The 12,704-nt window shown below is 36.4% G+C and overlaps 1 protein-coding gene across 5 annotated transcripts in view; it reads left to right on the top strand.

Annotated features, from left to right (window-relative positions):
- UBE2K (ubiquitin conjugating enzyme E2 K) overlaps positions 1-12,704 on the top strand; it is a 57,744-nt gene that overhangs the window by 17,841 nt on the left and 27,199 nt on the right. For 3 of the 5 annotated variants that reach the window (XM_037897915.2, XM_043544501.1, XM_043544500.1), the window contains one exon: positions 6,812-6,905. The exons of the other annotated variants lie outside the window; for them this stretch is intronic. In XM_037897915.2, coding sequence (XP_037753843.1) covers positions 6,812-6,905 — 94 coding nt within the window. The remainder of the gene's footprint in view (positions 1-6,811; positions 6,906-12,704) is intronic. 5 annotated transcript variants of the gene reach the window in all.

The following is a 12,704-nucleotide window of genomic DNA, read 5'->3' as shown; positions in this document are numbered from 1 at the left end:
CAAAATAAATAACTCACAGAAGATGTGTGGGGAAATAATGTTTGTGGTTTTTTTGTATTTACATATGTATGAGTAGGGTGCTGTATTCTGTTAATTCAGAGGTCTAAAGAACATCCTATAATGTAAATGAATTGTAAACTTGGGATATCTCAGTATTCATCTCTTTGAAATGTAGTGTGAATGGTTGAGGAACAAGCAAATGGCCTTATGTTAATTCATATAGCTAAGTACCGGTGATGGACCTCCTTCAAAGTCATACTAATTAATTACCTTTTGTTCCCTGAGGAATTCCAACTTGTCAAAAGACATGAAATTGTATAAAAGATCCTTGGGTCATGAGTCTGTCATCTCAGATCTGCTTAAACTTCATCAGGGGAAGTTTGAGTGACAAGACCAAGGTCCCAGTTATGCTGGTATGCCCTGAATATGAGTTTTGGACATTGGACTGTGACCTAACAACTGAATTCTAAAGAAAAGGAGTACTTGTGGCACCTTAGAGACTAACAAATTTATTTGAGCATAAGCTTTCGTGAGCTACAGCTCACTTCATCGGATGCTTTCAGTATTACCACTGAATGCATCCGATGAAGTGAGCTGTAGCTCACGAAAGCTTATGCTCAAATAAATTTGTTAGTCTCTAAGGTGCCACAAGTACTCCTTTTCTTTTTGCGAATACACACTAACATGGCTGCTACTCTGAAACCTGAATTCTAAAGGAACTCTTTGCAACTACAAAGCTCACCATCTCTGCTGTGAATCTGAACCTCAATGAGTTGAACTCATGTCTGTATGTATATTGATCTTTTAACCATACTCCCTCTCTTTTGTTTTTTAATAAATTTTAGTTTGGTTAATAAGAATTGGCTGTAGCATGTATTTGAGTAAGATCTGAAACATTCATTAACTTGGGAGGTAATGTGTCCGCTCCTTTGGGATTGGTAGAACCTTTTCTTTTATATGATGAAATAAAATTTACAGAAATTTTCATCATATTTGATGTTGGTACCTGGATGGAGGCCTGAGGCTGGATCACTTTAAGGGAAATGTGTTGTTTGCACTTCTGAGGAACAAGTGAGGTAATAAAGCTGTTGTATGCTGGCTTGGTAAATCTAGGTATTGGAATATCAACCAGCTTTATGGTGATTGCCCCATTCTTTGTAGTTGACCCTAATTGAGTGATCATAGCTGGCTCCCCACTAGGATCCGGGTCACACCTGCACATCTGCCATTTTTGTGAGAAACATGGACCCTGCAGAGCTCTGTGCTATTGTCATGATTGCTGTGAGCATGGGATGTCTGATTCTGCAGTATTTGTGGAGCCACTGGGAACATGACAATTCCTTGGAGGCCAGATTGCTGTGGGACATAGAAAGAAACAGTTCAAAGTTGTTGGTGGCATTCACAGAACAGCTGCAGATAGTGGAGTGCCGATTCTCAGCCTGAGAAACAAGCACTTACTGGTGGGATTGCATCATTATGTAGGTTTGGGATGATGCGTGTCCAAAAGTTTTACAGCCACAGCTCAAGGCCACAGTCCTGGATCTGTGTGCGGAGCTCACCCCAGCTCCAGTGCAGCAACACCAAAATGAGATCCGCAGTGACAGTGAAGAAGCCAAGTGGTGGTTGCTTTGTGGAATCTTGCAACCCCCAATTGCTACTGGTCAGTCAGGAATCCATTTGGAGTGGGGGAAATGTACCACGGGGGTTGCTGTGATGCAAGGGTATAGGGCCATTTATGTCACTCTTGGCAAACAGTATTTATTTAAAAATAAATGGAAGATCATTTCTAGCTCAGCCCACACCGTGCTACTTATCTGCATACTGTCATCTTCCACTAATAAACTTGTAGCATGTTATACAGAGGCATGGCTGATGTGTAGGTTTTTTCCAGTCAACTTTAATGTCCAAAATGGGGTATGTATTAATGCAGATTCTCATTGTAATTAAAAATTTTATAAACTTTGTAATACAAATTTTTGTAAATACAGTACAACCCAGGTATAATGTCACCACTGGTTCTGCTGCTGGGCTTTTACATGGCAGAATTGCTCAGTTACACTTCATGAGCTAAACATTTGTATTCTTGCTAATGCTGATCACCAGGCACACCACATTGGGCTTGCTCTGACATTTAACACTAGATATTTCTGATATTATTAGAGCTTGGAAAATGTACTGTTAAAAATTACTTATATAGGCCACCTTACAAACAAAGTAGAAACACTACAACTGCCTCAAAGCTGCTGATCCATTCGTTTCCCCTATGTTTTAGTAGCTATTTGTAATTATTAATTTTGTCAACAATTTCATGGTAAATCTATGCTTTTAGGCTTTGAGTTATACATTTGATCTGAAGGAAACTTGCTAGCAAAATTTCTTGACGTATGGGCTTTAAGTGTGTGTATATATAGTTTTCATTCAGCACTTTAAAAAAATGGTGTGAGTGTGTCTTTGTCTGAGAGGGAGGAAAGAGAAATGTTTAGGGGAGCAATATATTATTGAACATAATCCCATTTTATTAGTATGTTCTTGTGTTAGTGGCAAGTGTTGCAGAACTTGCATTTCCTGGCTTTTTTCCCTTTCATCTTCTGTCAATAATTTGGCATAAGGTTAATACATCTTTTTAAAGATACTAACTTTGTTTCTGCTCTGGAGTTAACCCAAAATGTTTTCTTGTTGTTGTTGTTTGTTTTTTTTCATCAACTCTAACCACAACAAGGACTGATTGTTTAAATTGTTAAGTTTAGGTTTTGTTTAGTTCAGATTAGTGCCATAGAATATCTGCAGAAGTAGTTTTGGGGAACTATAATATTGTAGGGATACAAGTATTGTAAGAATTGTTACAGTGCTTATACTGAACTCTTAAAAGGTTTCTCGATACTATAGCAGATCAATAATTTAAGTCTGGAAAAAATGTACTGTATTCTGAGTTTCTCAAATATAGTTTGATATAATTTTATATGGCCTTCTAATCAAGATGTATCTATAATTAATTGTATGTCAAAACACAAATATGTCTTTATTTTTTGTAAAATTACATTTGTGTTAGATTCACACCCTGCTGACAAATTATGGTTGCAAAGCAGGGATGATATAAAATCTTGCTGTATTTCTGTGGGCAATTCAGATCATGTCTGGATCCTATTAATGAATTCTGATCAGTTAACACAGCCTGGGTCTGATTCTTATTTCATAGAATCATAGGGTTGGAGGGGACCTCAGGAGGTCATCTAGTCCAACCCCCTGCTCAAAGCAGGACCAATCCCCAATTTTTGCTCCAAATCCCTAAATGGCCCCCTCAAGGATTGAACTCACATGTAAATGTGGGATATAATTCAGCAATACCTTTTTAAAGAGGTTACTAATTTTTAGTGTGGACTAATACTATATTCAATGGAGAGTAAAAATATTTTGGAAGCAGGAAAAGGAAATATTCTTCCATAGCATTTTGTCCATTCCCATTTGAGAAGCATTGAGACTTCCTATTTTGATTAGAGCTGAACCTAGTGTGCTGATGTGACTAACTCTTTCTAGAGTTTTGCAAAACATGTTTGTGTAGCAGCATCACACATTAATGTGAGCACAGCTCTGGAATGAAATCTGTCATAATTAATTGACTACGCAAAGGCCCTGAAAAAATTGTGTGGAGATGGTCTCTAACAAATAGAAGAATAAAATTGTTTGAGACTTTCCATAGGGATCCTTTAAAGTGATGGCTGTATATGGAAGTGGTCCTTAGAATTCCATTGTATTGGTTAAATGGTGGTGGTAAACTAGCAGTTGGATCACAAAAACATTGTTACAGTGATCCTAACACACTGATTCATTAAGGATGGCTCTTTTTAAATATCCAATTAGAATCCCAGGGTTTCCTACCAAAGATTTTTAGCGGTGATTGGGACATAGAAAGTCATCAAATGGTCTCTGAGCTTCAAAATGTGGACATTTAAAATAGCAAATTCTGAAACAGTCCATTTCCTTTTGTTTCACAATATTAACCATAGTGTTCAATGTGATTATACAAATAGTCTCTGTCAAAGATAAATGAACTAGAAAATATTAAATACAAATTGTCAGCAAAATAAACAGATGAATATTAATCTAGAACTAAGCAGTTTTTGTCTGGAAATTTACCTTAGGGAAGACGGTGGCCCCTTAGGCTGTCAAGAGACAGGGAAGCAGGTAAATGGAGGCAGTAATCATCCTTGCTAAGGGCAGTCTGTGTCTTCAGTCCCATTGAGAACAAATGAGAGATGGCAGCTATTTTGAGAAGGCCAACTTTACTAAAGGTAGCCTGAGTCAAATCTTTTCAGAATCATACAAGGTGGCAGCCATTTTAAAAGAGGGTGATTCAAGTTTCTTGAAACCACTATTCTTCAATCTCTGCTGAAGGAGAAATTTTCATTTATGAAGATTAATGGAAAATATTAAACTTAAATTCCTAAAAATTTCTTTTAATAAACTATCAGATATGTTCAACAGTTACCTCATTGCCATTTTTGTGTAAATAATACCTGAGCTGAGATGATTTTGGATGATAAAAGATCTGACAGAGTGCTAAATTTTTATAGCATCCGTTTAAAATTAATTGTAACTTGTAAACAATTAACAGATTTACTTGTAAATTCTCAAAATTCATTAAGTACTTAAATACTCAGAGTAGTTATTTTGTGAAAGATGTATTGTATTCTTCCATACAGAAGTGATTTAATTCCTTCTTTTGAAGTGAAAACTCAGCCTCTGCTATGGCGCTGTAGCTGGTGTCAACATCATACCTGTTTTAAGTTCTAAATAGGAATATTTGTAAATAGAAGAGAGGCATAAAATCTGTTTCATTTCTTAGTTTGGAAACTGAATGTTGGCTCAAAAAATGTATATTTTGATATCCGTGATCCTAATGTTTGTCTTTTGTGATAACCTTTGAATTCCACATCTGATCTTCTCCAAAAATCAGGAAATGTTCTAGGCATCAGTGGGCAGAATAGTATTAATTTTGGTGAGATTTGGAAAATTGGAAGGGGGAAATGGACACATGGAGCCCCTTGCATCTGGTTAGCAGACCCAGTAGTTTCCACCAGCTCTGTAATTATCTATAGATCAGAGAATGGGCAGCTATTAATACTTTACAGCATAACTTTGTCCGTCCTCCCAATATAGTTTAAAATGTTGTCATCTGGAATGACTTGTCTCCCAGACAAAAAGAAGAAATAAGAATGTGAAAGGAAAGGGGGTGTTCACAGAGATCCTGAAATGGGGAAAAGAGTGGGGTAGGGGTTTCAAGAGTCTCTGAAATAGATGGGAATGGGAGAGTGGCACACAGACAGCTTATGGGGAGAAATGGAGTGATTCAGGGAGCCCATGGTGTATGCAAAGAGCTCAGACGATAGAAGCAACAAAGTGTGTGGCCCTCTAGTATTTCACCTGTAAATAATCTAGGTGTATATCTTTCCATGGGTAGTTTGTTTTGTTAAAAACAAATTTTTTTTTTTGAACACATGTATACATTTTATTCCTGCTCCTTTCTGAGATGAAAGACAAATTTGAATGGAAAGTGTAATTTTGGTTAAACTCTTCTAATAAATGGTTCTATGAAACATACATCATACAGTATCTAAGTATGCCATTATGAGAAACTGGAAATTAACCTACAGAGCTCCAAGAAAATTTGTCTTAGGAACTGTGTAGTCAGGGAGGAGGTGACAAATAGCCAGTAGCTCCTGCACCTAAATGTTGTCTGAGAGCAGGGGTTCTCGCAACAAATTTTTTGGTGGCCTCAAAGTGCGGCGACCAACTCTTGCTGGTGGCCAATATGACAATTTTTCCAAAAAACTTAACTAGCTTTAGGAAAAACAAGTAAATATACACATATACCGGTCCAAATCGTTGTAATTTATTTATGTAAGGTTTTGTTGCAGACTCAATAACAACAACGTACAGTTGTCTCTATTCTTTATTGATTTATTGACTATTCTAAACAGAATAGAAACACAAATAATGTGTTTTGCATGTTCTTGTCTTTTTTTGTTGTTCTTTTTGCTTTGTTTTTTAATAGAATTGCTAGTTAGTTAGTCCTCTTCTGTGAAAAGTGATATTTGTATGTTATCACTTTTCACAGCAGCAGACTGATTAGCTAGCTGGGAGGCAGTGAAAAGTGATATTAACAAACATACAAATACTGTACTTTGCAAACCCAGGGAAGGGACAAATGCTTGGCCCCCCCCCAATCCCCACTCAGGTGGTTGTGGCTGCAAGAAAAGCCTCTGGTGGCCATATTTGAGAAACGCTGAAGTCTATGGAAAAAGTGCTTTTAAACAAGATTTCCTTTAATGTTAATATTTAGGATATTGTATTGTTTTAAAAAATAGGTCAGTACACTATTTGAGACGTCTTGCTGTATTCCAGTGAAGGTGGTGATTGCTTTAAACAGAACAATACACTTCCAAGTGATATATTAAGCATAATCAAGTTAAAATTTCTGACTGAGTTTTTTTCTTGTCTTGTTTAAGGTATTCAGACTAAATAGCTATTTAGGGAGTCACTGTCAACTTTAAATCTAGTCAATTAAAAATTAAAAGTAGTTTCAGATACTCCACATGCTCCTGAATACCCTTGTCTATGTTAGTGGCTCTATAAATACTACTTTGGAGAACTGTAATGCTGCATAAGGTTATATTTTAAATTAAATTAACTGCAACATAGCTATCTGAAATGGGTTGTTTTTAGAAATCAGTTCTAAAAATTGAATATTTTTTGGGAAGGTGTGTATCAAACATAACTTACTCATAACTGTTTTTCTCTGTTTATTTTTAAGACGAGCAAAAATCAAATTAAAGTAGATCTTGTAGATGAGAATTTTACAGAATTAAGAGGAGAAATAGCAGGACCTCCGGACACACCATATGAAGGCAAGTAATGTTTTTGTGTATGAAATTATTGTGCACTTCAAATTATGTGTCTTGGGTTGCTTTGTTTATAAAGATAATTTACAAAATAAAAAGGAATAAAGAGCTCTGTATTTTTGAAATGAGCCATTAATTTATGTGGTTTTAAATTAAATATTTAAATTTAAACTTTGAAAATATATCCGCTACATTTACATATAATCACATGAAAAAGTATTTAGTTTGTAGCATAACAGACTTTACCATGCAACTTGCAAGGACTAAGTTGCAGTCTGGGCTGTGCAACAGAATTGTAAAAGGTATAGTAAGAAGGATGTTTAGTTCCCTGATGCAAGATATAGTTATCATGCTTGGTGAGGATGTGTAAGTTTGTAACTGTCTCTGGGATCTGGAAGCAAATGTGTACTCTGGAGAAACCTAGAGTGCAGAATAGAGTAATTGTCCAACATGGGTTACGAAGAGCTGTTGTAGAGAATGTGGGTTTTTTTTAATGTTTTTTATATTTTTTTCAACTTGTAAGGAGAGGCACCTCTCCATTAGAGGAAATTTGGAGGTCTACCTGTTTCCGTAGATCCCTCTATTTAATTTTCCATTGGGGGAGCCTCAGTACTAGACTGGGTGTTTACAATTATCCTGAAAACCATATGGCCTATTTTCTAGTTTCTCTGTGGTATGAATCACAATCAAGTATATAGTTTATCATACCAGAAAAACAAAGAGATTTTGTTCCAGGTATAACTGACAGTGCATTTCACCTAGCAATCCCAAATTGCTCAATTATCTTTACATTTGTAACATTACGTGTGTGTATAATACAGGTGGAGCTGGCAGTGACTCCTAAAGTTAGGTGTCAAGTATCAGGGGGTAGCCATGTTAGTCTGTATCCACAAAAACATGCATCTGAAGAAGTGTTTTTTTACCCACGAAAGCTTATGCCCAAATAAATCTGTTAGTCTTTAAGGTGCCACCGGACTCCTTGTTGTTTTTCTTAAAGTTAGGGTTGCTTGACATTTGCCAAAAGACCCCGTTTTCAGTAGCTTTGCTGAACTTTAACTGTATGTGCCAAAATTTTCTATGCTGATTGTCTGTCTCAGGCTAAACTCTGGAAAAGTTTCAGCAAAAGCTGTTCAGCTGTTTCCAAAAAAGCAAGGTTATGGGAAAGTAAGCCCTTTTGCCAATGTTAAAAACTTCTTACAAATCTTCATTGAGAAGCTCTGGTACCTCCAAGATTTGGAGCAGGGACTTGAAATTTGATAGGGGTGTCATTCTGGAGTCAGACATATGCTTTTTATCATCCCTGTGAAAATCTTCCCAAATTTAGTGGATTTATAAGTCTCTGGAAATTGCTGTTCATGCATGCTCACTAGAGGTTTGTTAGAGGCTAGCAGCAAAAATCTCAGAATATTCTATCTCCAAGTATGCTTTAACCCAATATTTAGGAGGTCTTTCCCTGTGCTTGCTTCTCCTTGCTGGTGGGTGCTGCTTTGGCACCAGACGGTAACTGGTAAGTCCCAACATTCCTCTGCTCCCAAGCAAATAGCTGTGAAACCCACTGGTGAAATGTCTTATCCCCCCTGCAGTGGTTGGTCCACAGAGGATAATAGCCTGTTTTTGCTAACAGTTACGCTGTTAGCTGAAGCTGTGCTATGGATCTAAAGGTTCTAGGGCTGTCAGTGACTCACATGGAGGTCAATATAATTTCACTTAATGGAATTTTTTTTTTTCAAAAACTTAAGGTTTTTGTTATGTTAAAAGAATGTTAATTTGCAAAGTCAAGCACTCAAAATTTAGGAAATGGCAGAATTAAGTTTGCTTGTACAGCCACATAATTTATCCTTGTTGTGTGTATGCATTGTGATAGTGTTTAATAACATGATAATATACTTTTTTTCCCCTAAAGGATCCTACCATGTCAGTATACAGAAAGGATAGTGCTCAGGAAATTCATCAGGGTTGTTTTGTGATTGAGGCTGTGGCCTGTAGGCCCCATTTGTTCTAGAATTCAGAAGTTTTGTAGCGACTGAGGCAAAGGACTGCAGGAAGAGAGAGAACGGATATCTCATAGTTAAAACAGCTGAATACCAACCTGGAGAATTGGATTCTTTGCCACAGAGTTCCTATATGATGCTGGGCAAGCCACTTAAACCATACTTTTCACAGTTGACTACTAGTTGTGTGTCCATTACTTTCTGGATGCCCAAATTGATACTTTGGGCCTGATTTGTAGAAGGGCAAAGCACTTACAGCTGAAACCAAAGTCAGCAGTATCTGTGCTTTGACTGTATAAACATGTTGTAAAAATGCTGAGTACTCTGAAAAATTGGGCTGTTGGTGTCTGAAACTGGGCATCCAAAATTACAGGTCTCATATGATGATTTTGGGCTTAATCTCTGTGTCTCAGTTCCCAGTCTGTAAAATGGTGATAATGCTCCCCTATCTCAACTGGGTATTGGGAAGACAAACTTTTATTAGTGCTTGTGAAACATATGGATACCAGGATGAGAGCATTATAGAAACACCAGGAGGAAGTCAGTAATTCTGTATTTAGTGCAAGGTTTGGATGATGTGAGGTGTATAAGGCATGGACACATTGATGAGTTTAAAAAATATTGAATAGCTGTTTATTCAGTGAGCACCATCTTTTTCTGATCACTAAATGAGGCAGGAATTCTGTCGGTGGAAAAAAATAGCATGATCATCTAGTTGGATTGTATTATAGTGTGTATTTATAAAGCGGTCAAATTAAGATTACATGAGCAACCTTAATTCTGGCATTTCCTAACTTTTGAATGCTTGAGTTTTCAACCTGAATGTTCTTTTAACATAGTTTTATGCATTTATTAAGATTATGTATATAGACATATAGATCTATAGATAGTTATAGACAAAACAGTAACACTGCACAACTGTTCAGGGTAAACAGTGAAGAATATCCAGTTGTAGTTGCAGGGGAATATCAGGGTTAACCTTAAGAAGAAGTCCTCTATGACCTTTTTTTTTCTTTCTTTAAAATAACCACAAATGGTAAGGACCTTGGTTTTATGTTTCTGAAAATGGTAAATTCCTACAGAAAAGTGATCCAAAGGAAGCTACCATTTAATGAATTGCCAACACACTTCCTTCATCATCTTCCTTTTCTTTAAAGGTTTCCCACCCAAATATTGACCAGTTTCAACTGTACTTAGCTTACATAATGTTTAAAATATCACAGCCTGAATTGGTGCAGCTTCCGGTCACTTTACAAAAAAGTAGATAGCAAGAGTTCTGGAAATCCAGATTAATGGCTGGTGTTCTGCTTTTCAGTAGATGACACTCTCTAAAAATGTTCTAAAGTGGTAGTCTAAAGGCAGGTGTGTTAATGTTCTTTTTTTTTTTTTTTTTTGGTAAACCTCTTTAATGACAGACTGGTGAACCACAATAATAGTAATTTCATTTCTTAGTGTATATCAGGTAGTGAGTACAGTAAATATAGTAACATTAGACTTGAGGTTTGGTCTGGGCTTTAAGTGTAGGACTTTCTAATATCTGTGTAATAGAAAAAGCAAGGCTTTTGAACGTTGCTTTAAGAACTTACCAAGTGGTTTCAGCAGAAATATTGAGGTACGTACAGAAGTTACATTTGTATTACAATCCATTGCATTCTAAGACAGATGTAACAATAATAATTAGTGAACAAATAAAGTTAATCTTTATCTAGATAAATGTGTATAAAAGTTAATTTAGTTTATAAGCTCTTTGGAGCAGGGACCTGTAATTTATTTTTGTCTGTAAATGCCATACATGTCCATGGTGATTTATAAATAGTATTAGTTTATTGTCCCCTACTGACTTAGGTATGGGGGTTATAAAATTCAGGTGGATCCTTTATTTGTATGGCAGGCTAGAAAATGTTACCCAAAATTGTGATAGCCCCTGTCCTTGAAGGGAATGAAGTCATGCCTTTAAATTACATTTGCAAAGTCTGCTTTAATATCTGTACATTGATTTGAAATCCAGACAAAATGGTATGAGCAGCAAAAATCTTAAGAGCATTTTTGGATGTTGAAATCCAGCAGCAGTCTTCTTAGCAGTCCTACAGAGGGAACTTTTCGCTGTCTTCTCAGATTGCTTTGCTTGAAAATTGGCCCCTATTTTTTTTGTCTTGCCTTTTTCTGCCTACTCCCTACATTTGTATTTTGCATTCACGTTGTGAGACACAAATCAAACTTATGGTGCGGGAATCGTTGGCCAACTTTGCCTCACAGCCTGTGGTCAACATAAAGGAACAACAGGTACAGAGATGCAAGAGTAATTTGGCAAGCATTTCCGCCCTCCCCCCGACTTATTTTAGTATATTAGCCAATGTGACTTTGGTTTGTACTTCATCTTATTGCTCTTTATATAGTGTCACCTGTTGCCTTTTCCAGTCTGCCTTATAAACATAGCGTACATGCTATTTTGAGTTCAAACTCACCTGTTTCTGAAACTTTTTTTTAAAATTCACAAAAAATAAAGAAAAATATGCCTTAAGTTCAATTTAAACCTCTGCGGGCTTGACTGCTAAGCCTATTCCTTAGATCCTCTCTTCCCGAAGAGCCACTTCTACTCCCTTATATTCAGGTGGGATAATGACTCAGCAGAACCCTTTTAAATCTTTATCAGCAAGATCTACATCCACTAACAGATTGGGGTGTTTCAGATAAACTTCCATCCAGCACCATTGTGCTAGGTGCTTTACAAAAACATAAAACCTTTGTCCTTTCTCCAAAGAGTTAACAGTCAAGACAGACCATGCACACTTTCTTATTCCTGTTTTCAGTTTTTAAATACTTTGTTTCCTTGCCATAGCCTAATTTGCCATCTCCATTACTTTTGCTCTTTAGTTTGTAACAATGTTACTTTTTGTGTGCTAGTTTGTAAGCCCTTCCCCAGTGTTTACATATTTCACACCCTTTCCCATTTTCAACATTTGTCTTACTTTCTGTATTAGTTTTTAAAAATAAGTGTACTAATTATGCCAGTAAAGTGTTAGGAATAGTGTGGTACCATCTCTGTTCTGTGGAGGAAGGCATTGCTGAGTTATGCCTAAAATCCTGACTATGTTGTCTTCTGTTTTTGTTTGAATTATAGCTGGTGACTTAAATATAGATTTTTTTCTTTTAATTGGATTCAGATGGGTGAAAAAAAATTCAGTTGAAATCTTAGGCCTCTTCTGTTGGTGTGAGTAAAAAATATAAACATAAATTCCTTAATGATGACAATACTAGAAATATGGGCTTTTATTCCAATTTTTCTATTACATATAAAGTAACTCCAGTTAGTGAACATATATCTTCGCTTCAGAGCGTTTCTGTAGTTGGAAAGGCACTTTGCAGAAAGTGCCAAAAAATATGACAGTAACTTCTTTGAGAATGGAGAATTTATTACACTGAATAATGTAAGAAACAGGCAGACAGACTCTGTAATTTCTCCTTATTAGTAATGTAGTTTTCCCACAAAGTGTGAAAAGCAGACCCCTGTCCCTATATAGAAACAAGTCTCTGCTTGTGTAGATAATTTGCAGGACCAGGGCCTGAACTCTCATTGGGAAGGAGTTATAGCTAGAATATATAAAATCTTACAAAGTAAACTGGTAAGGATAAATGGGAGGAAAAGCTTTTGACTTCCAAATAGAAGAACAAGAATGGAATGAGAGAATAATGTATACAAGGAACAGTGCTGTGGCCTGCAACTTGATGGAAACTCAATATAAATTGTTATATAGATTCTATTAATCTCTTGCAGTGCTATGATCCATGAAATTACTGCCAGGCAAGCAGTGCA

This window comes from Chelonia mydas, chromosome 4, assembly GCF_015237465.2.
Source record: "Chelonia mydas isolate rCheMyd1 chromosome 4, rCheMyd1.pri.v2, whole genome shotgun sequence".
Taxonomy (NCBI): Eukaryota; Metazoa; Chordata; order Testudines; family Cheloniidae; genus Chelonia; species Chelonia mydas.
This window is presented reverse-complemented; position numbering and strand designations above follow the sequence as displayed.